This window comes from Prinia subflava, chromosome 2, assembly GCF_021018805.1.
Source record: "Prinia subflava isolate CZ2003 ecotype Zambia chromosome 2, Cam_Psub_1.2, whole genome shotgun sequence".
NCBI classification, from domain to species: domain Eukaryota; kingdom Metazoa; phylum Chordata; class Aves; order Passeriformes; family Cisticolidae; genus Prinia; species Prinia subflava.
The window spans coordinates 53,602,663-53,624,528 of NC_086248.1; the positions used below are offsets into that span (position 1 = coordinate 53,602,663).

Genomic DNA, 21,866 nt, shown 5'->3' on the forward strand with positions numbered 1-21,866 from the left:
GTTCCATCCTTTTGCAATACAATGCAAACAATAGGCTGCCCATTTCAAAGGGATTTTTCCTAGCAAAGCCCCACCGCTGGAGATCTCACCTCATACTCCTCTTTAAATCCATAGCTGTCAGAGGTCTTCATCAGGTTAATATGCTGCAGGAGATCAGCCACCCTGATGGCAGGGTGCAGCTGCCCAGTCTGGTATGGGGATTCTGTGCCTTCGCAGAGATAACGAGGGACATCCAGGAGACGGCTGGACTCTGCTGTTGCACTGTGATTTTCATCTATATTCACAAAAAAATCAGTGCATTATGTACCCACAATGCAGTAACACCTGCAGCTATACATATCAACATCTATTTTGAACCTCTTCCTTCAAAAACATCTCTAATTTCTGAGAATGCAAAGCACTAACTCTCCAGCACATAAATACTGTGAAGTACATAAAAGAATTTAACAGCAAACACATACAAAAGTTTGCAGTCCTTCATCCAGCAATAAAAATGTCTGAGGGGCATTTTATTTGAAGCTACAAAACTTTATGACATTGATGTACTTGGAAACTCCAGATTCTATCAACCAAAGTAACTTTTTAAGGGCTAATACACATCAATAGCAATATTACACCTTAAACAATACATTAGAATAATTCCATAGTGGTATCAGCACATCATTTGTCTAAAGGCAACAAAGTTGAGAACCCAGTAAAAAAAGAGAAGCAATTATGCCACCATTTCAGAACACCACCTCCACTTAGGAAGATGAATCAGCACTACAGAATGGTCATTTTACTCAGGTCTTTTGGTAGAAAAATGAAACTTGAGCTGAGTGTGCTGATTTCAGTCACAACATTTTGCCCTGTATAAGCAATGAAGTTTCTTCTAATGCTCTGTATGACATGAATACTCAAATCAAAACCAAATGTCAAACTGCATGAGGTAATTTGTCAATCCCTTCTGTGAAATAGTAACTTTATTCAAATTAGTAATTATCAGATCAAATGAATTTGCAGAGGAAGAAAAATTCTAATCTAAATAGCTACTGAAACAAGAAGTGGGTAGTCAACCCCTCCTAAACTTCTTTGAAATCAATTTAATATTTTCGTTGCCTTTGCAAGGATCTAGATTAGGAGGCAAAACACTCTAGGAAAAAAATGAATGCCCCAAGGGTTGGATTTTGTACAGTTGTACCAAAATTCAAACACTATTAATGCCTTCTGAAATTAAATCTCCTGAGAAACTTGACTCTTTGACCTGTGACCAGAGTTGCTAATTTCAGTACCTAATTTATGTCTCACTAACCTGCCTAACAAGGTGAGTGACATGCAGCAGTCACTTTTTATTGCACTGTTACCCATACTACATCACAGACATTTCAAACCACCTCAGCAGTTGTAGTTCTCCCCATTCCTCACAGAATACTTACCAGTAATAGGCACTTTAACCCATTGAAGCAGCAAAAAAACAATGAGTGAACAGAACATGAGAAATTTATTTCAGGACTATATTAGAAAATAGCTAAAAGAAAGTGACATTCAAAGTTGTTAAATCTTCCCAATAGTTAACAATGAAAGCCATTTAAAAAAATAAAAGGGCCACATTATTATACTATCAGAATAATAATAGAGACATTGGAAAAGCAAAATTGTCATACTAACTTATTGCTAATGTACACAGAATGGAGAGCAGCATTAATAACCTATACATGAAGAAAAAGAGAACTAGTATAGCTACAAAGTAATAAGAGTTTAATATTGAAAAAAAACTGTTCTATGATTTAGAAACCATAAAATATTCCTCTTCTCTAAATAAGGCAAAAGAAAACGATTTTGTCATGCTGGGCTGACCAAAGGCTATATGACAATGGAGTAGGTCAAGTGATATAGTTCCAAAGGAAAAAGGTTACAGATACCCAGCTTTTACTACATGGTGCACCCAAAAGCTTGTACACTTCTCTCCACTATTTCAGTCCACTCAATGAAAATCAGTAGCTCTTCCAGCTATCAATGGTTTGCTTATATGAGGAAATTATCATGCCCAGAATATCATTACCAGTAGATGAAAAAGCAGACAGGAACTATTGAGCTGTCCTTCAGTTAGTTCCTTGCCCTCAGTATTCACAGCTGCCTGTAACTGTGTCTGCCACAGCAGAAAATACCACGGCAGTATGGCACTGAGTGGGAAGGTACCATGAGCACTTCACAAGCACAGGATAAGATTTCAAAGTTATCTTGATTATTTGGGAGACAATGCAAAAATCAACAAGGTGAATTGAATGATGAATGCAACAACAGCGTGTGTTGGAAAGGGAAGTCAAATATATAACTACAGAATGGAGTAATGGACCGGAAAGTGATAACTGTGATTTTAACAGGTAACTCAATGCAAGTCAGCAACATGAACACAATAAAAAGGAGAAAATACAGTTCAGTTAACCGAAACAGTAAAAATGGGGCATGGGGTACCTATTCCACTCAGCTCAGCATTAAGACTTCTTCTAAGAATGCTACCTAATTTGGAGCACTGCAATTTAAAATTCAACCTATGACTTAGAAAGTTGGAAAGCATTCAGAGGAAAATAATGACAACTAATTTGGAAAACTTTGCCTACAAGATGATGAGTGAAAGAACTGGGTTAAACTAAACTAAGAGAGAAATAATTGAGGACATGAGCCTTTCAATGTGTAAAAGACTGTTTTGAAAGGATAGAAATGTGCCAGTTTTCCATATTTTCTGTGAGTCTCTCAAAAGGAAATGGCTCAATCCACAGCAATGATAATTTAGTCTAGATTAGCCTAGTTGGGAAAAACTAGGGGTGAGCATTAATAATACTTAGTAGTAACACCCAGTTAGTAGTAATTTATACTCAGAAAATTGACCTTTGGATCCCAAATATCACTAATTTGAATCAGAATTTATTCTTACTAAGGAGGACTGAAGCACTGGAACATTCCATGGCAAGAGCGAAATTCTATTTGCTAACAGATTTTTAAAACATAATGAGACACTTTCCAGAAAGAATTTATATTATATGTATGATGTCCATTCTCAAAACAGAGAAGGGATTTGATTACCTCCAGGTCCCTTTAAGCTTTACTTCTAGGAATCTAATTTCCAACATGTCTATATTCACATCCACTTTCTGATATTTGTCTTTTTTCCTAAAATAACCTCAGCAACTGAATGAATCTCAATACTGCACATTGCATTTATCCAATCAAGAATTTGGGTACAAATTATGCTTTTATCTTCTTATTACAAAAAACCCCTAACAACAATTCTAAAATTTGCATTCAGATGTACCATAGACACATGCAGCCTGTCCATTTCAATGTATGTTCTTCTTTTAAATGTAAGCACAAGGCTGAAAAATTTACTATCAATTGAATTATGTAATTAATACAGGCATACAGAAGTATTTGTTCAGAACATGCAAAGAAAGTTGTTGTATTCTCTTTCATATTCTGAAAATTTATCCATTTTCTATTTTTCTTTTCATTTTTGTTAGAAAACTGAACTCTGAGTGCCAAAAAATGTTAATGTGGACCTGAATTTTATTTTTAAAATTAATAGAGCTCTAGCTTCACATGTCAGTTTATTGGAATTCAATTTCAAACCTCTGGTGAGAAAAAATAGTATTTTCAATTTAGATATTTCCTCATTTACTCTTCAGTTAGCAGTAACTAGGAATAACTTATTAATGAAAACATAAAATAGTTTTTATTTTAAAATTCTTGTCAGTCTAATTCTGAATTGATGAACTGAGTGTAGCATTATTTTCTGGCAACAGCATAGTTTTACCATAAAACAAGCTGTTTCAACGTTCACCCATGCAAGGAGACAGAACTCATGCAGGAATGGATAATGAAGGACTACGGTCCTCACCTAACACAGCTGTCGGCACAAGTGGATCATTGGGCACTGTAGGAAAACAAAGCCCATGAAGAAACAAATTACCCTTAATTTTTATGTATTTTTATGAATAAAAACAATATACTTCAGAGTATGACCAAGAGATAACTAAACCCCAATAATTTTATTACAAGAGAAAACCAGGATGAATACAGTTCCAGAAAGCATCCTGAATAAAAGAGGTATGAAAGGCGGTGATTTCAGACTTCAGAAAGGCAGTGATAAGAGCAAAGAGATCCTTACTGAAATGAAATAAAGAAGACATTACATGCAATTTAGCTTTTGAAAGGGCTCCTCCTTCACTATTGTTTTTTTCACTTCACAATAAAGGTTCACTTTCATAGAACTCATTTCTTTCTTTTTAAACCCATCCTTTCATGTAATACTCAAATAGCTAATCTCAAAATAAAATGGTATTTCTATAAAGTTTTCCAGTTTTCCATAATTTAAAAAAGTTATATATGTTTTTGATGTTAATAGCTTTTTTAATGTTCAATACAGAAGAGATTTCTTGTAATGAATATAGAAAAATCACAGATACACAGATGTAGATGTCTGAATAAAATTCATAGCATTTTATCTTTTATTATCACAACTAGAACCATGCAGAGATAAATGCACTGTTTTGGACAGAAGTGGCAGAATCCAGGATTTGTTTTGTTCCAGGCTGGAACAAAAAAATATAATGTCAAAGTGTCTGTAACAGAATTAAGCTCCAGCTCACAAACAATCTGCCTGAAAGTCTGTCACATAACAAGAAACCCTGAAAGCTTGGAAGACTTGTCTCAGCACAGACAATAGTCAGAAGAAACAAATCCTCCAATAAAAAAAAAAAAAAAAAAAAAAAAAAAAAAAAAAAAAAAAAAAAAAAAAAAAATCACATATCTAAGATGCGAGAAACTGGTGATGTCCAAATTCTTTACCAGCCAGGCAAAGAAGGACAGCTGTGGTGACAGGAGCTCATGGGCTCTTGGCATCACATCAGTCCATCTGAAAGGCTGCCCGAATGCCTAGCAGCCCTGGCTCGGTAATATCCATGTAAGTTCCTGATAAATTCTTAGCTTGGGATCCACCATCACAGTCCATATTAAATTGTCTCTGTAATCCTGCCTCCACAAATATCAGTGCCAATAAGACATCAAACTTTGGAGACTTTTCAAACTGTTCCAGCCAAAACTGTGTAGAAAAACCACCAGGCTGATACTCCCATGTATAATTGGTTATGAGACACTTAAAATGTTAGCATTTAGCAGTTTGGTATACTTCAATAAACCCTCCTCCAAAACCCATTTCCCTCAAAATAACCAGGAAAGAAAGAACTTAAGAGCTTTAATGGATAGATTTTGCTCAAGCATGGTAAGCAGTATGGGAGACAAGAAGAGACATGGAGTGCCATTCCCAAACGATGGCAATTCAGAAGCAGCTCAGGCTGCTCAGATCTGTTTAAAGCCAAGCCACAAGTCCATGGAGTTGTGAGAAGATCAGGTTCCTACCAGCTCCATGGCAGAATTTTATCCCTTTGTAATTTATACACTAGTTTTGAAATATTCAGTCTGCCAGTGGAGTACCTTGCTTTTGGCAAGGTATAGTGAAGATGTTGGGAGGCAAGAGTGCTGAACAGTTAAAACCCTTAACAGTCAGAAACCCTAAATTTTTCAAAGCCAGTCAGCATGTCTACAAAAAATGAATACAAATATAGAACAAATTTGCAGATATATTAACAAGCTTGTTCATAAACTTCACAAACAGCAACGAAAATTGTCAATGTTTCCTTCTGTTTTAACGTCCTTACTGCCAAAAGAATAGAAATTTATTTGGACCTCATTTTATTATTCATTACAGACATGGTGTTATGCAGTAATATTTAACATGCTGTCATTAAATGGTCTCATGAGGGAAAATTCAGTTTCAAGTTTTAACTGAGGTATTCTAAAAGTATAATACTTTCCCTAAAACAAATATCATTGCATAGTGAAAGCACATGTAAATATCTAATTAAAGAATTGGCCACATTCCAATAAGGACCACCTAGAAACATCCCTACTCAACCTTTTGCTTTACCAGCATTCCTTGAAAACCTGGAGCATAAAACAATTTTCCTTGAAAAGCAGAATTGTTTTCTGTGTTTGTATATTCACCTACACTCTGGAGCATCTATCACTGTCTACTTACATCTGGGGCTGAAGTTGTGCGAGTCCATAAATGTGATTGACAGGGGATCCTCTGCATGCAGAGTGCTCTGGTCGGCGTAACTCCTGTCCATGGCGTTCACCATGTGCGTCATCTCCTGACGGGTGGTTCCCATCGCATCCTTGCGCTTCTTTGCAAGTTTGCTGCCCAGCCAAAAAACAAAAAGTAAACCACCTTAATATCTGATGAATGTTGATGTCTACAGTAATCATTCTCTATAATCCTGAATGACTGAAGAGTCTGACTTATTTCCCTGTGTGCATTTTTTTCAGCGTGTGATAAAACTGTGCACCCCGCTATGAAACAGTCATGGTCTTGTGTTTTCTGTTCACACACAAATGCTGTAATGGAAGTGCTTACTTCTGTACCCTGGTAATATATTTTTTTCCCTGTGGAGTAATTACACTAATATAAACAAATTAGAGAATATAATTGCATTTTAACTGAAATGACAAATAAGAAGCATCTGTGCATGCAATTTTATCAACCATCTCCATTTAAATATCTGTTTTGATTTTTTAAATAGATAATTCATTCCCCTTGCTTGCGTTGTTGGTAAAAAGAGTCATGTAACCTTCTAAATTACTTTGTTAGTCAAAAAACCTTTGAAGTAAAAAAAGAAGCATAATTATTCAATACATATTTATATTACATACTTATATCATGTTTTATGTAGAAGGTTGTGCTGTCCATTCAATATACAAGATACAAGAGGATATCACACTATGGTCCTGGTACTTAATTTTGGTTCTTAGAGAAACACACCCACTCTTATCATTCTACCTTTTCATGCAGTTTGGGAACACTGCAGTTTAACAGTCTTACACTCTGACTGCATCACAGTTAAAGACCAACTAATCTGTACAGCTAAGCCCCACAAATTAACAGACAGAGCCCTTAAAGTGCACACTTCAATTCTTCCCTTTTGCAAAAGAGCTGGAAGTGATTTTCACTGTCTCCAGGAGTCAGGTGGAAGTAGAAAATATATTTTAATTATAAGTTAAAGCATGTATCTCAACTATCAGGAAGTACGCAGAGCAGCATGAAGTGCACCTTGGTTCTGCAGAAACCCGTAAAAAAAACCAAACCAACTGTCCTGAAATATCCCTGATTTCAGCTGAAGCCATGACTATAATACATTAGATGGCCAACCTGCTTAGTTGGATAAATCTGACAACACATGGGAGAGACACAATCACCACTTAATATACTGAGTTCTTGAAAATGTATGTTTAAAACACAGCTTATTTCATAAGCTTCTTCTGCACAGACTGTCATCAAATGGTAATTGTTTACAGTTCTCTTTACTAAAGATAATTACTCTTACATTTCTCTTTACTAAAAGGGCCAACTCTAAATATTCCATGCACATTCTAAGAGGAGATAAGGATAATATTAGGTGCTTATTACATATTATAATATTAGATGTTAGGAAGAAATTCTTTACTATCAAGGCAGTGTGACAGTAACAGCAGTTGCCCAGAGAGGCTGTGGACCTCCCCTCTCTGGATGTGTTCAAGGCCAGGTGGGATGGGGCTCTGAGAAATCTGATCTGGAGGAAGGTGTTCCTACCCACAGCAAGGGGTTTGGAACTAGATGGTCTTCAGATTTCTTCAAACACAAACTATTCTGGGATTCTATGAAGTATGTTAGTGTAAATTGTCCATCCATTTACTTGTCGAGTCCTGGAAAACTTCACCAGAAAGAACCCACACTGTTCTCTAGGGCAAGAAGTACTTCATGCTTGCACACATTTAAGAAAATGTTAAAGGCTGTTTCTTAAGTTAACAGTCTTGGTTCATGATGAGGGACCATGGTGTAGAATATGGATGGACAACGCCCTCTGGTGAATAGCAGATTCTTCCACCAATCAGACTCATGTCCCTATTTTGACAGATTCCCCCCCTGCCCCCCCCCTCTACCTTTTGCTCCACCTACAGATGGAATAGTTGGAAAATTACTACTCAGTAACATTCCTACTACAAAAATCCCAAAAGTGGTCTCTAAACTTATAATTTTTTCATCAAACTACTGTTTGACGGGGTTCTGTATCAGTTGTTACATGAAAAATAAAAGAAGTCTGTTGGGTGTCTCCCCTAAAATGCTTTATTTTATACATTTTCTCCACACATTCCTTTTAACTTAAGAGGAACAGGTTTAAATGATACTGTTGTTGAACAAAAGAAGACCATAAGAACTTCCAAGAGTGAAACTGCTTGAGCTTTATAACTGGTTCCCAATACTATCAAAGCCTTCACAAAACTAGCATTTTTAGTTCAAAGTAGTTTTTTAAGTTTCAAAGCCTTTCAAATACTCTCTATACACTGAAGATCACCTTTTTCTAGCGTCACCTCAGAAACAGAAGAGAAAGACTATTACATCTCTTCTCTCGACAATATTAAGCTTTTCTTTGAAGCATCACTTTGTAATAAAACCTGCTAGCTATGCTAAATAAATCAACAGCTATTAAGGCTTTCACGTTATTAGGTTATTACAGTAGCTACTTTCTAATTCTTATGCTCTGCTTTAATGCCTAAAAAGGTCTATTGTGTTGTAGCACTGCAATCTAAAGTTTCTGGGAAATGGGAGGACAGTTTTATTGTTCAAAAGTTCTTGAGTCCCTTGGGGTTTGATGACTCCTTTCCTTTCCTTTCCTTTCCTTTCCTTTCCTTTCCTTTCCTTTCCTTTCCTTTCCTTTCCTTTCCTTTCCTTTCCTTTCCTTTCCTTTCCTTTCCTTTCCTTTCCTTTCCTTTCCTTTCCTTTCCTTTCCTTTCCTTTCCTTTCCTTTCCTTTCCTTTCCTTTCCTTTCCTTTCCTTTCCTTTCCTTTCCTTTCCTTTCCTTTCCTTTCCTTTCCTTTCCTCCCCCTCCCCCTCCCCCTCCCCCTCCCCCTCCCCCTCTCCCTTTCCCTTTCCCTTTCCCTTTCCCTTTCCCTTTCCCTTTCCCTTTCCCTTTCCCTTTCCCTTTCCCTTTCCCTTTCCCTTTCCCTTTCCCTTTCCCTTTCCCTTTCCCTTTCCCTTCCCCTTCCCCTTCCCCTTCCCCTTCCCCTTCCCCTTCCCCCCCTCACTCAGCTATAGGCACATGCAATCTATGCTTTGTGATAGTTCAGTGAATCATTAGGTTAAAGACCTTGAGGCTGACAGAAAGCATAAATGATTCTCATTATCTGCTAAAGAATTCAGTCAGATGAATCTGCTCAGGTGGATGATACAGTGGTTGGAGGGGAAAGGTGCTCCATCATAGGACGAAACTGTGGTTAATTGTCTTGAGTAGAAGCAATTGTTTTTTGACAAGGAAATTATAATTTGTCACAATAAATCAGTGAATGGCAATTAGCTAAACCAGCTTATCTTCTATTTTAAATTTTATTTTTAAGCTTGTTTAAAGAAGTCAACTAATTCTGCTTAAAAATGTGGAAGAGCATTATTATCAGACACCACCAGTTCATCAAAGCACTCAGGTGCATCCTTAGAACTCCTCTGAAGTCAAGTATTTTATGTATTTATTTAAAATGAAGGATGCATGTAACTGCTTGTTCAATCACAGACAAAATTGTCACAGTCCTCACAAAAACTCTTTTGGTCAACAAGTACTAAAAAAGTGAGTTTTGCTTCAGTGAAGTAAAACTTTATACAAACCAACACCATAAAATAAGATTCACATTTTAAGGTGTGTATGCAAAGCACCTCAAAAGCATAAGAGGCAGACCATAAACTACTTATAAAAGTTTGGCATCTGCCTAAAATCTGCATAGGAAAATGGTGCAGAAGATCACTCCTGAACTGATACTCTAAAGAACATACAGTGTGTGATTTACAGGCACAGTTCACTAAGTAGGAAATGGGAAAAGATCTTTTTTCCTTAGTGTGATGTGTTGCTGTGAATCATAATCCAAATTAAATTATGATTATAACAAGCCAAAATGATTGTTATGGAAAAAACTGTAGCAAAAAGCTAAAGTCTCAATATACAGTTAGAAATACAATATCCCTTAAAAAAAAGAAATAACAGAGTAAGAATAACAGGAACAATGACACAAGCAATTTTTCAAGCCTGAGAACAATGAAAGGTAATTATCAATAAAGCTTTGGAGAAATTATATATATTGTTTTTCTTTTTTAAAAAGGGATACTGCATCTTTAAAACACATAGAATAGTAAGTCACCCGTATTCTACTTACAGATAGTAGGAGTAAGAATAGTAGCTCCTCCTGGCAAGCAAATCACAGACAGTGGAAAAAGAGAAGCAATGGTGAATGAGAAGCGTGACTCTGTCACATCCAATAAAGCAGAGAAATGTGCGTTTAAAAAAAAAAGTTGAAAATTTCATGTTTCTTTGGTTAGCATTTCAACTTGCTCATGCACAAACTAGCCTTACTTCGCCATGCAATTAAAGTCAAAACAAAACAAAAAAACAAAAATAAAAACCCCTAGCGTATAAAAATGATTTGTTTTTTAGAAAGATCACTTGAGAAAATTACATGCTGAGATTTCACTTATTGCCAAAAATTTTGAAAATTAAATGGATTGTGTAATTTCAACATGCAGTTCAGCATAATATAATGATTACCGCCTAGATGTCATGACAAATGAACAGCTGTGTACAAATCTTGTGCAGCAGATATGCTTTTTACTTTTCAGTCACAAAAATATAAAGGTTCCATTAATAAATACATTTAATCAGAAAACAATTTCTTGTCATTCACTTTAATATATGTATCAGTACACAGTTGTATACATATATGTTTGTATGCATACTATGTGTAGCTATATGAGTACACACATTTTAAAGAAATCTGCACATTTCCAGCAGACGTGTGTGTACTGGCACACCCACCACACATTTTCTGAATGCAAACATATGCTTTCTATTTTAAAATCTTACAATTGGAAATGCTGATGTAATCATGCTAAGCATTAAAAACATGGAAGGTAAACGAATGGAAGGAAATGAAGGACATTTGGAAATAGTCCAACAATGATTATGAAAATAAAAATGGCATTGCTAATTAAAGATGCAGTATCCCTTTTCTTAGCTGGTTTGATTACTCCAGTAAAAGTCTGTAAAAGCTGTTAAGAGCTTCAATCAGGAAAACTTCAAACCAATTTGTACAAAATGATGAGGCAAAGCCTAAAACATCTCAAGTTCATAAACAAAACTGCTTAGTATTTAGTTTTTCAATAAAATGTAATGCTGCATTTAATCAGTTTGAGATAGCTGTGGCTGTGCATACAACTTAATACACTAATAAAAATACAGAAACCACTGTTTTATTGACTTTTCCATCTAATAAGTTGTGGTCAATTCGAGTACCAAAAGGGATACTACATAATGGATCACTGAATAGGTACACTACAGAGGATGATTCAGACGGATCGGTTTTTCAGTCCCACCACAACTAAGTGAAGTGTGTTTTTGTATGTGTGAACGTGTCAGAGTTTCTACAGCTGTTTCTGGCTTCAGTATATGAATTGCCCTGATTCACTAGATGGACTGATTTAACTCAGGAACACAGTTTTTCTAGGCTTTTTGTAAGAGACCTTGACTAAAGCTGGTATTTAAAAAGTGCCCGTTTTCACTAAGGGCAGAGAAGAATGGCACACCTACAACATAGCAATAGACAACCAATTAAACTATCGTAATGAAAAACTGCCAAACATTAAAGATTCATTAAGCAGGTTAATTTCTCACCTACTTAGAATACAAAATAATGGAGGAGTTCATGTGCTATAGAGTGATTATAATTTCTAGAAGAATACTGCCTTCACAGGTTCTGAGGAGGGAAAGGGGGAAAAGGGGAAATTTAAAAATATCACTTCACAGATATAATTAACTCACTTTGGTCAAACAATTCAAGAGTGAAAACCTGAGCCTAAAAGGACTCTGAATGGAAGAGGCAAAAAGGACAGGAAAAATGTACACATGGAATTGTTTGTTTGTTATTTGCAAAGCTAGTCAATCACATCTGGAAGTGACTGACACTTTGTAGTGTTAGACAGTCTCTCTCTCACACACAAACACACTTGCACACACAGAGAATTTTCTATTAAACGCACGGGGACCACTGTAACACGCACTAAGATGATACTTCCCAGCACATACCGTGCTACAGAGCTACAGTATAGAGATTTCCTCCTAAAAGCTGAAAAACAACTTCTTTTTTGTTTTTCAAAAATCGTGTAAATAAAGAAAACTGGCTGACTGTATGTCTTTTTTGCACATGATGAATTGGACCTTTTGCATATGTGTTAATTCTCAACCACAGAGGTAAACAACAGAGAAAAGTAAAAGCACTTTTGGGAAAAATCACATATGTAGCTAACTAACACAGAACACTACAAGCATACCTAATGTTTCTAATGCAGACGTTTCTTCTCCAAGTTATATATCTCCAGGGATAATTGTAAAAAGGCAATAAATTAAAAAAATCTGATGCAAACCAGCAATTATAACATACAGAATGATCTTAATCTTTAAAAACAATAGCAAGCTGCACTTCAGAGGAACATACGCAACAATCACAAAAATACTTTTTATTATAACTTCTGCAAAAGGCAAGGGAACGCAAGGCACACACCATGGGAAGGCAAAGGGCTCGCTCTATCCAAGAGAAATCAGCTTGTGCCACATGAAGGGGACCCGCCAGGGAGGGTGCACAGAGAGAGAGGAATTAGTTTCTATACTATAACTACTGAATCACAGGGACATATTATGGACTTTGACGCAGGTTAAAAGAGTTGCAACTACTAGGAAGGCTAGGCTTTGAAACACTGACCAAGCAACAGGATAGCACAAGTTACTACAGGTAGGAATGGGATGCAGGGATAGCATTGAACAATGCCAGAAGATGGCGATATTGCTTACTGTCTAAAAAGCACTGAAAAAAATTTAAATTCACTTAAATTAATACACTTTTAAACAATTTCATGCACTAAAGACTCACTAGATAATTTTACAGTGATGTGGTATGACTTAAGAAAAAACTCCAGGTTTACAAGAGCATAAATAGAGGTATACAATTGCATTATTTTGCAAGCTGAGTAACATAGAAATACAAATAACTCGTTAGAGCCGCATAGAGAAAATAATATTCATTAAGTGGTTAAAATACGAAAAGTGCAGTAAATTATTATTTTTTCTTTGGTTTAAAAAATAAAAAAGGCAGCATGAATTTCAATTCCACCCACTTTAACAATCTGTACATTCTTCCATCTCCAACTTAAAAGTCCTTGGAAATAAATAAGTATGAGAAAATGTATAGTTATTGGATCTTAAATATAAAGAAATCCTGTCTTTAAAGACATCCTAAGAACCACAGCAAAACCAAAAGAAAACACAAGGAACTAATCCAAAAATCGACCAAAAGGACCTACCAGATCTAAAACTTTTGTTTTTCTAAAGACCTGTAAAAAACACTCGTTTAAAATTGTTTGATAGGGAGGGGGAAAAAAAAGATCAATCAGCATAGATCATTTTCTTACCTTTTTTTGACAATCAATATGACAACAAGGAGAAGTAGGATGAATACCAGAATTCCAGCACTTATTCCTGCTATTTTCACCACTCGATCTGTTTGTTTAGCTGGATCCGGAATCACCTCAGGTTCTTCTGTTGCTGCTGCTAAATGAATCAAAAAAAGAAGTTACTTAAATGTGTAAGCACTAGAGACAAGGAAATAATTTTTGGTGATAATTTTTGAATATGTATGTATCTTAATACAGTAGTCAAAATATAGATACAGGGATCACATGTTTAAACATCTACACATATGTGTGTAGACAGTATACATTTAACAGAGCCATAGAATGAGCATAGTCTGGAGGGATCCACAAAGATCACTGAGTCCAACTCTTGGCCCTGCACAGAACCATCCCCAAAAGTCACACCATGTGCTTGAGAGTTTTGTTCCTAACCCTTGAACTCTTTCATGCTTGGTGCTGTGACCAGTTCCCTGGGGAGCCTGTTCCAGTGCCCAACCATCCTCTGGGAGAAAAATCTTTTACTAATACCCAACCTAACCCTCCCCTGACACGGCTTCAGCCCATTCCTTCAGATCCTGTCACTGGACACCAGACAGAAGAGATCGGTGCCTGCTCCTCCTCTTCCCCTCACAAGGAAGTTGTAACTGCAATGAGATCTCCCCTCAGTCTTCCCTTCTCCAGGCTGAACAGACCAAGTGTACTCAGCTGCTCCTCTTGCAGCTTCCCCTCAAGGCCCTTCACTGTCTTTGTTGCCCTCCTTGCAACAGCAAGTATATGTGTATGTATACAGCTGAATAAATATGTGTATGTGTGTATATATATATGTATATGTACACCTCCACACATGCAGAAGTGTTTATGCACCTGGATTTCCAAATAAGTTACTGTACTAAAAAGCAGAAGACAAAGCAGACACAATATATCAACTAACCACCATTATTTCATTTAATGTTATTTTTTTCAGATATTAAATATGGAATATTTAACAATGAATAGTAAGAGAAGATTTACACACAAATAGTGAAACACTTTTTTCCAAACCACAATGAGAACCCTAAACTGCAGTACTTCTGTCCTCCACCCAGTTTCAGTCCACCTTTGTACATTAATTCACCTTAGAGCATCTGGTCTGAGATCTGCATTCTACTGGGAATTTTGATTCTCTAAATAAGGTCATCCACAAAGCCAAGCCTAAAGTCAGCAGTAGCTTTATTTCTGTTTATAGGCCCTGAAAGAAACTCCACGAACCACTATTCTACAGAGAGATGAAACCAGCTGAGTGGGCTGAGGCTACAGGTTACCGAAGAGAGAAAAGTAGAATATACATGAAAATGCACAGCCATTCAATCTGCATCTCTTTGCATAACAGCCTGGTGTAAAAGATCAGGATCAGGAGCTTTTCCAGCCTGGTCAAAATATGAAAAATATAAATAGGTTTCAGCCAGGGGTAAAATCCCATGAGGTGTTTACTTGTAGAATAGAAGACGGCTTTCCAGTTTCCTAGTTCCTGCTTTCTAAGGCGGTGGCCTTTCCTCTACTCACTGGCAGGAAGGGGTACAAGTGCTTGGTCTCCCTCTGGCCCTTGTCTCACACTCCACCCAGCATGCAGCAGATGTCACTTAATCTCTCCCCTCACAGCATCTTCATGTGGAATAAGTTACAAACTGTATCATCATGCTATGTCATTACACAGAAAGTGTCCTTTAGTCTGAAACTACAATGCTTCTCAACAGATCACCAAAAGCAGCAGAATAAAAAACAAGGTGAAGTCAATATGAGAGAAAGGCTACTGCCCCCCTGAAAATCTACTCCATTCAGAAAACCAGCATAGTCATTATCAGGCATAATTGGTATCTGATACTTTCTGGGTTTAACCATGTTACACAGATCATTTATATTTGTATTCCATGTGCAGGAATCCACATCCTTTTGGGGGAAAGATAATGCTGTTGTTTAAAATTACTCCTTATTACTTGTTTCTGTCACCTTCCTCTCTGCAGTATCTGAACCCTGTACTAACAACTTACCCTCAGAAAAACCTTCTGAGTTAGGAACGTGCTCTCTTCCAGACATCCACATGAGAGCTAGACAGACAGTCTAGAGATCTGGCAGTGCTTTAATCGTAAAACTTAATCATCATCATAAGAATTCATCATTATAATCATCTCTCTCACCTACAGCTTGAACTCTTATCTGCTGAGAAATACTGAATGTTTCCTTCTCTATGTAAATACATGCCTGCATGCACACTTGTATACATAACCTGTGAGGACTGAAAACTATATATTTTGTTTGTATTAAATGTGTTGTTGAGGTGTCAAGGGGTAAAAGCGGGGATCAGGCAAGAGATGTGTGCATGTACAACATGCACAATCTAGAACTAATGTTGGATACACATATGATGCTGTCTAACAGAGAAAATGAAGGGCATGACTTTTGAGGCAGAGGTAGGAAGATGAAGGTATTCAACACTCTCAGTGCTTAATATGAATCAGCTCCCAGTCCAGTATTAGCTGAGCTGGATGTGACAAATATGAATGAACATTTGATAAGCAGTAAAGCCAAAAGGCCAATCAGTAGAGTCAAAAGACAAATCTAAGCTAGATGTAAATGGCTTTATATGCCAATGGGGGAAAAAAAATCATGTTTGGTGTATGGAGTACTGAGAAACAGCAAGGACATGAGAAGGGTGAAGAGGGAATGTGCAGGAATGGGATATTTGCTGTGTCTGGAATTGTACAATGTGAGTGCAGCTGGGCAGCTCTGACCTAGAAAAGGTAAGAACTACTCAATCTGCAAAATAACTAAGGCTGGAGCAAGAGATTTAGTTGTGTGGATGGAGATTTAAGGCCAAGTCTCTGAGACATTTCAAAATACGAATGATAGGGATTGAACGTGACCTGAAGATGCACTTCAAAACTTGGAAGGCTCAGAAATACATCCAACAATACAGGCTTTGAGCTTTGATCAGGACAGTGGTATTTTCAAAGGAGTATTAGTGATGAGAGAGTGAAGGGGAAAGAATGACAGACCGGTTTCACACTTCCCTGGAGAAAGACAGAACCCTTATAACTTGACAAAGCAAGCCGCAATACACGTGCTTCACAGAGTCATGTTTAAAACTATTGCATGGCCACACACAGTTGTTTCATTCAGAAAAGTCACTTTAGAAAAACAACTATCCATGTCTCAGAAAATCTGAAGGAAAGGCTACCCAGGGGGTTGACATATTCGGCTAAGTCAGGCACAGGTGGTTTATTATATACACTCTAGGAAATGACTGGTTTGGATCACCAGTAACTTCAAAATGAAGCTCTCTGCCAAGTTTCTTGAACAACAGTGGAAAGCCAGGAGGATAAGTACGGCTTGACCACTTGTTCTTGTTTCCTTGCATTAAGGGTTTTGAAGTAAGGGACAGTAACTCATTCCATGAACTTTAAGGCTACTTATGAGATAAAGCTGGTGCCCACTAGAAAAGCACAACAGAGTCCTAAATTAGTTGAGGAAAATGTCATTGACTAGTCATACACTAACCAAGTGTATAATCAGTGGGTGAGCCTTCTATACCTGAAAGGTTAAAATCTACAGGCAAAACAATTCCTGTCTTGCCAAAATCAACAGAAAAAGTGCTTTGAACTTAAATGAAGCCAGGATTGTTATATTTCCAGCAACAGATAATAAATGCATTCTTTAGACTAGATTCCACCTTTGGGGACTATATGAAAGTAATCACAGATATAAATCACACTGTAATCTATGTGTATTGCATGCAATGATTATTTTGAGGAAGCTATTGAATGTAGCATAGAATAATTTTATGAAACCTACAAATTGGAAAGCATTTAATATTGTTTGTGTTTTAACTTTAATAGCTCAAAGTGCATTGTAACAACTGTGTGTGAACTCACATGGATAAGCTCATAACCAGAGTGAAAAACAGAGAAACCTTGTGATAACGTGTTAAACCTACACTTGTAAGTGAATATCTCCTGGCTGCTGATTGCACAAGGACTACAGCAGCATGCAAACTTCTGCTTACTCTGAGAACTCACTTTCTCTACCCTCTACAAGACACCCAGGATTTAGTTCTCTGACGTGGCTCTTCTGCAGACTGAACCACTGATTTTGTCAAAGCAACTGAAGTAACCATGGCTTCACCAAGAACAAATCTTGCCTAACTAATCGAGCAGCCTTCTGTCACGGAGTGACTACATCAGCAGGCAAGGGAAGAGTTACAGATGTCATCTATCTGGGCTTTTGTAAGCCTTCAGCATGGTCCATGACAACATCTTCACACAACATCTCTAAATTGGAGAGATACAATTATTTTGGTACTTGGAGTTAACTACTGTATATTTCTAAAAAGGGAAAAAATACTCTAAAATTATTCCAGTAATAAAAACGCATGCTTTACTAATTTTTAATGCTCATTTCTAGTAAAGGAGTCCTGCAATCCTCTCTTGTATCTTGAACATCAGACTCTATTAAAAGGTAATTTATTGATCTGAGAAAGAACCTTGCATGGTAACAGAATGATGATCATACAAAAATGAATTCTCTATTGACTACTAATTCTTTTGGCCAGCCTTACTCTAATAGACCATGAATTAAGTGTTAATTTTTACAATATCTTTGCCTTGTATATCAATTTTTTTGTATTTTGATCCTGTAAATCTGAGAAGAGATAACCCAACCTGTTTCCAACCTGTGCAAACTTATCTTCTTGCAAAAACTTGCAAAAAGTTTCTGACCTGAAACAGAGCACTAACTACATTTTCTCCCTGTACAAAAACAGCTGCCTACACTGAGGATTTATGAGCTATGGGAGGTGAACACTGGATTTTAGTAATTTATCTACTTGCCTTTCTTCTGAACTAATGAACAGCAACAACAATCATATTCCACAGTCCCACTCACAGAGTTCATAAAATAATTTGATCCAATGATTCTGACTCTGCACATAGCCAGTAACAGTCACCATATAAGAAGTTGTTCTTGTTTTCATAGACAGTGAAGGAGAGTATTCAATCAGTCAACTTCCATGATTTATAGCATAAAGTTCAACTGTGAACAGGACTAAATTAGACTAGTGTAGTTAACTCTCTCAGGGACAGTAAAATTCTAAACAGGTGAGGTAGTCTATCTTCTCACAGTTCCCTGAGGTACTTAATTACTCCTAATTTTTTAACCACATTTTTAATCAAACACTAAAAATCCAATAACCACTTCTAAAACTGAGCATAGGCATATTATTTACACTTAATTTTTGAAGTATACTGTGGCATAAGGAATCCAGTTATGGCACATATTTCTTTCCTGTCTTCTCCTTCCTTCTGTGGTTCAAAATTTACACAGAGCCTTGTAAAATTGTCAGAGAATTTATGATGCTCAGCACAAAATCTATTCACCTATACCTTCCCAAGAAGATGGTGTAGGAATCAAGATAATGATATTCTACTTACTCATCCAAACACAATTATTCAAGCAGAAAATTCTGATAGGATTTTGCAGGGCTGTTTGCATGGTACCAGTAAGAGAACAGCCAGCCTTCCAAAAGACAGCTTTTAAATCAGAGAGATTTGAACAAAATTTTTATACATAACCTTCTCACCATATGATTTGACTCTCTTAACTTTCACAGCATTTTATTCTGGGTTTCCTTTGTGTGAGCAAGGGAAGAAACTCAGTTTTATGCATGATTAAAGCTGCTATTTTGTTACACTGCATTTTCTTTGAATGTTAATTTCTGTTTATGGCAGATCTTTGAATTCTCACGAACTGGTGTTATTGCTGCATAGCTTGATATTCAAAATAGCTGTGCTCAAGATAATCTGTTCTGCACTTTTGTTATGTGACATTCAAAAACTTTTAATTAAATCCAGGAATGACATCTGAATGAGTTCAACAGGGTAACATCATGATAACATCAAATGAAACTGAAGATAGGTCTGGAGATGTCATCTGAGAAAAGGGCTTGTTGAAAAACCAGGTGAGATTCTCTGACAAATATTTTTTTTACACTGGTCTGCCCTGTGTTTTAATCATCTACCCAGAAAGACTGTTCTGCTTGCATCAGTCTTGGTTTTTTACTGCTTTGCTACAGTGATAATCATCATGCAATTAAGGAAATTTTTATAGGTCTGAAATTTAATTAATAAATGCAAGTGCAGTGAGAGAAGATCCATAACTACTTTTAGCTTTATTATGTTTAAAAAAAAAAGTCTAAGGTGATTCTATTTGCTGAAAACATTTTAATGTATATTTGCAGGGATCAGGAGACAGGATGTGCAACTTGTGCTAGTGAACTATGCACATGATTCATGAGGTCTCGCAGATATCCTCATATGGGTCACTTTAGTACAGCACTACTGATTCTTCTTTCTCAAGCTGAAAGCTGAAGATACATTTAGTGGGAAAGGAATCTCCACAACTCTCCCTTTCCTACAGCTCCTAAAGAATTTCTCTCCTGGACTACAGCTTTTGGGAGATGAAGGCATGCCAGAAATTTACTGGTGTTTGGATCCATCTAAGCTGTTTCTTCCAGGATTCTAAATTACAGACTTTTAGGTTAGCATTATTAGAAAGAAAAATTGTACATGATTGTGAACAGAAAGTGTGATTCCCTGAGCTGTGCTATGAAGTGTCAGGTGCATCCCTGTCACCGTGGTAACCAGGTTCTTGGTTGTCCCAAGGAATAGAGTTTAACAGGCTCTGCCAGTGAAAAGGGGGATGCCAGACCACCAGCCTCTTCTCTGAGCTTGTCCTGAAAGGGGAGGGTGAGGTGAGGTGATGCTTAGATAAAATCTGCTGTCTCACATTTGTGTTGCAACACACTGTGCCAAATTTATCCTCATGAGTGTCCCTCACTGGGGGAAAGGGAGAGTGTCACCACCTCCAGATGCTGCCAGCTGAGCATAACAGAAAGAGCCCTCAAGGCTCCAAAGCTTTGTGATATTATAAATTAAACCTTCATATGGACAAAATTATATATGGCTATGTTCTCCACATGAAAGGTCATTGTTGCAGAAATTGATACAGACACGGTTTATGGGCTCCTTCTGATAGTTTATGTGCAAAAACAAAATAAACAGTTTCAGGCTAACATCTAGTTAGTCAGATTTGGGATGGTGTTAGGAACTGTAGAAGTTTAGCATGGGGAGGCTCACAGTTGGCTGTGCATACAAATACGATATCAAGTAAACAGGTTACACATCCTGCTTTCACATAATGCAGAAAAATAACCTGAGCTTATGCTGTTGGATACTTTTAAAATTATGAACACATAGCTTATAAATATTTATATACATTTTAATTAATTAAACAATCTAGCACAGCATATCTTGTCCTACAATGATGATAATGCTAACTGAAATTCCAGTCTAATATGTACATTTATGTATAAAAGACCAGTTCCTGACTAGTGTTGATAAGCTCTCTCAAATGTTGACAAATGTTGCTTTGATAAGTCATATACAATTAAAAAAAAATCAAACAAATCTCTACACCTCTCCAGGACTTCCAGATCACTTAATTGATGGTACTTCGTTGGTAGGAAAGAAAAAAAGAATCATGTGAACTAAGTCCCTCTGCTACAACACTCTGAAATGAAAATTAATGAGTGCTCTGAAATCAGTAATGTCCATGAAGTTATGACCAATTAACAAACAGTTTGCCTTAATAGATTCAGAAGTATCAAGTAAAGAAAGTGCTGAATCTGTTTGCCATTATAGCTGAGAAACCTTAGGCATGAGCAGATGAAGAGAGCCAGAGCAGGAACAATGCTGAGGAGACAATGTTCCTGGCAACACTCTGCCCTGCTGTCCATGGGTCACATTGAAAGAGAAAATTAGTGCCATCAATGCTTTTCTACTACATTTGCCACTAAGACATACTTCTGGAGCCGTGTACTTTGCAGGCACTTTAAAACAATGGCAAAGATAGGATTTGGTTATGGGGAATTAGGATGTTCAGTGAATGTCATAATCCACAGGTTTTACAGCTTTTGAATTGCAAGTTGCCATCCTCTGCAAGAAAACAGCTGTTTGTGCAGAGATAACTAAGTTAGCTTTAAGGGAGATGGCTCAGTGATGCATCCATGCCCTCAGGACGTAAAAATCTCTGGGCCAATACAGATGGCAACACTGACAAGGCATTTTGCACAGAGGTATAAATTAAAGTTATGGAATCAGCTTCTAGTTCAGTTGGCTTAGATGGGACAGGACATGACATAAAAATGGTGGGCTAAGGCTTGTGAAATGGCTCCTCTCAAAGCAAAGAGCAAACACAGTCAGAGGAT

The 21,866-nt window shown here is 36.9% G+C and overlaps 1 protein-coding gene across 4 annotated transcripts in view; it reads right to left on the reverse strand.

Annotated features, from left to right (window-relative positions):
• The window catches only part of PTPRK (protein tyrosine phosphatase receptor type K), a 386,603-nt gene that overhangs the window by 22,694 nt on the left and 342,043 nt on the right, over window positions 1-21,866 (reverse strand). Inside the window, exons 14-17 of one of the 4 annotated variants that reach the window (XM_063389972.1) lie at window positions 13,571-13,706; window positions 6,074-6,234; window positions 3,875-3,910; window positions 90-274 (exon numbers count right to left, since the gene is read on the reverse strand). In XM_063389972.1, coding sequence (XP_063246042.1) covers window positions 90-274; window positions 3,875-3,910; window positions 6,074-6,234; window positions 13,571-13,706 — 518 coding nt within the window. Of the gene's footprint in view, window positions 1-89; window positions 275-3,874; window positions 3,911-6,073; window positions 6,235-13,570; window positions 13,710-21,866 lie in introns of all 4 variants that reach the window. The other 3 variants (XM_063389970.1, XM_063389974.1, XM_063389973.1) reach the window with 3 other exon arrangements.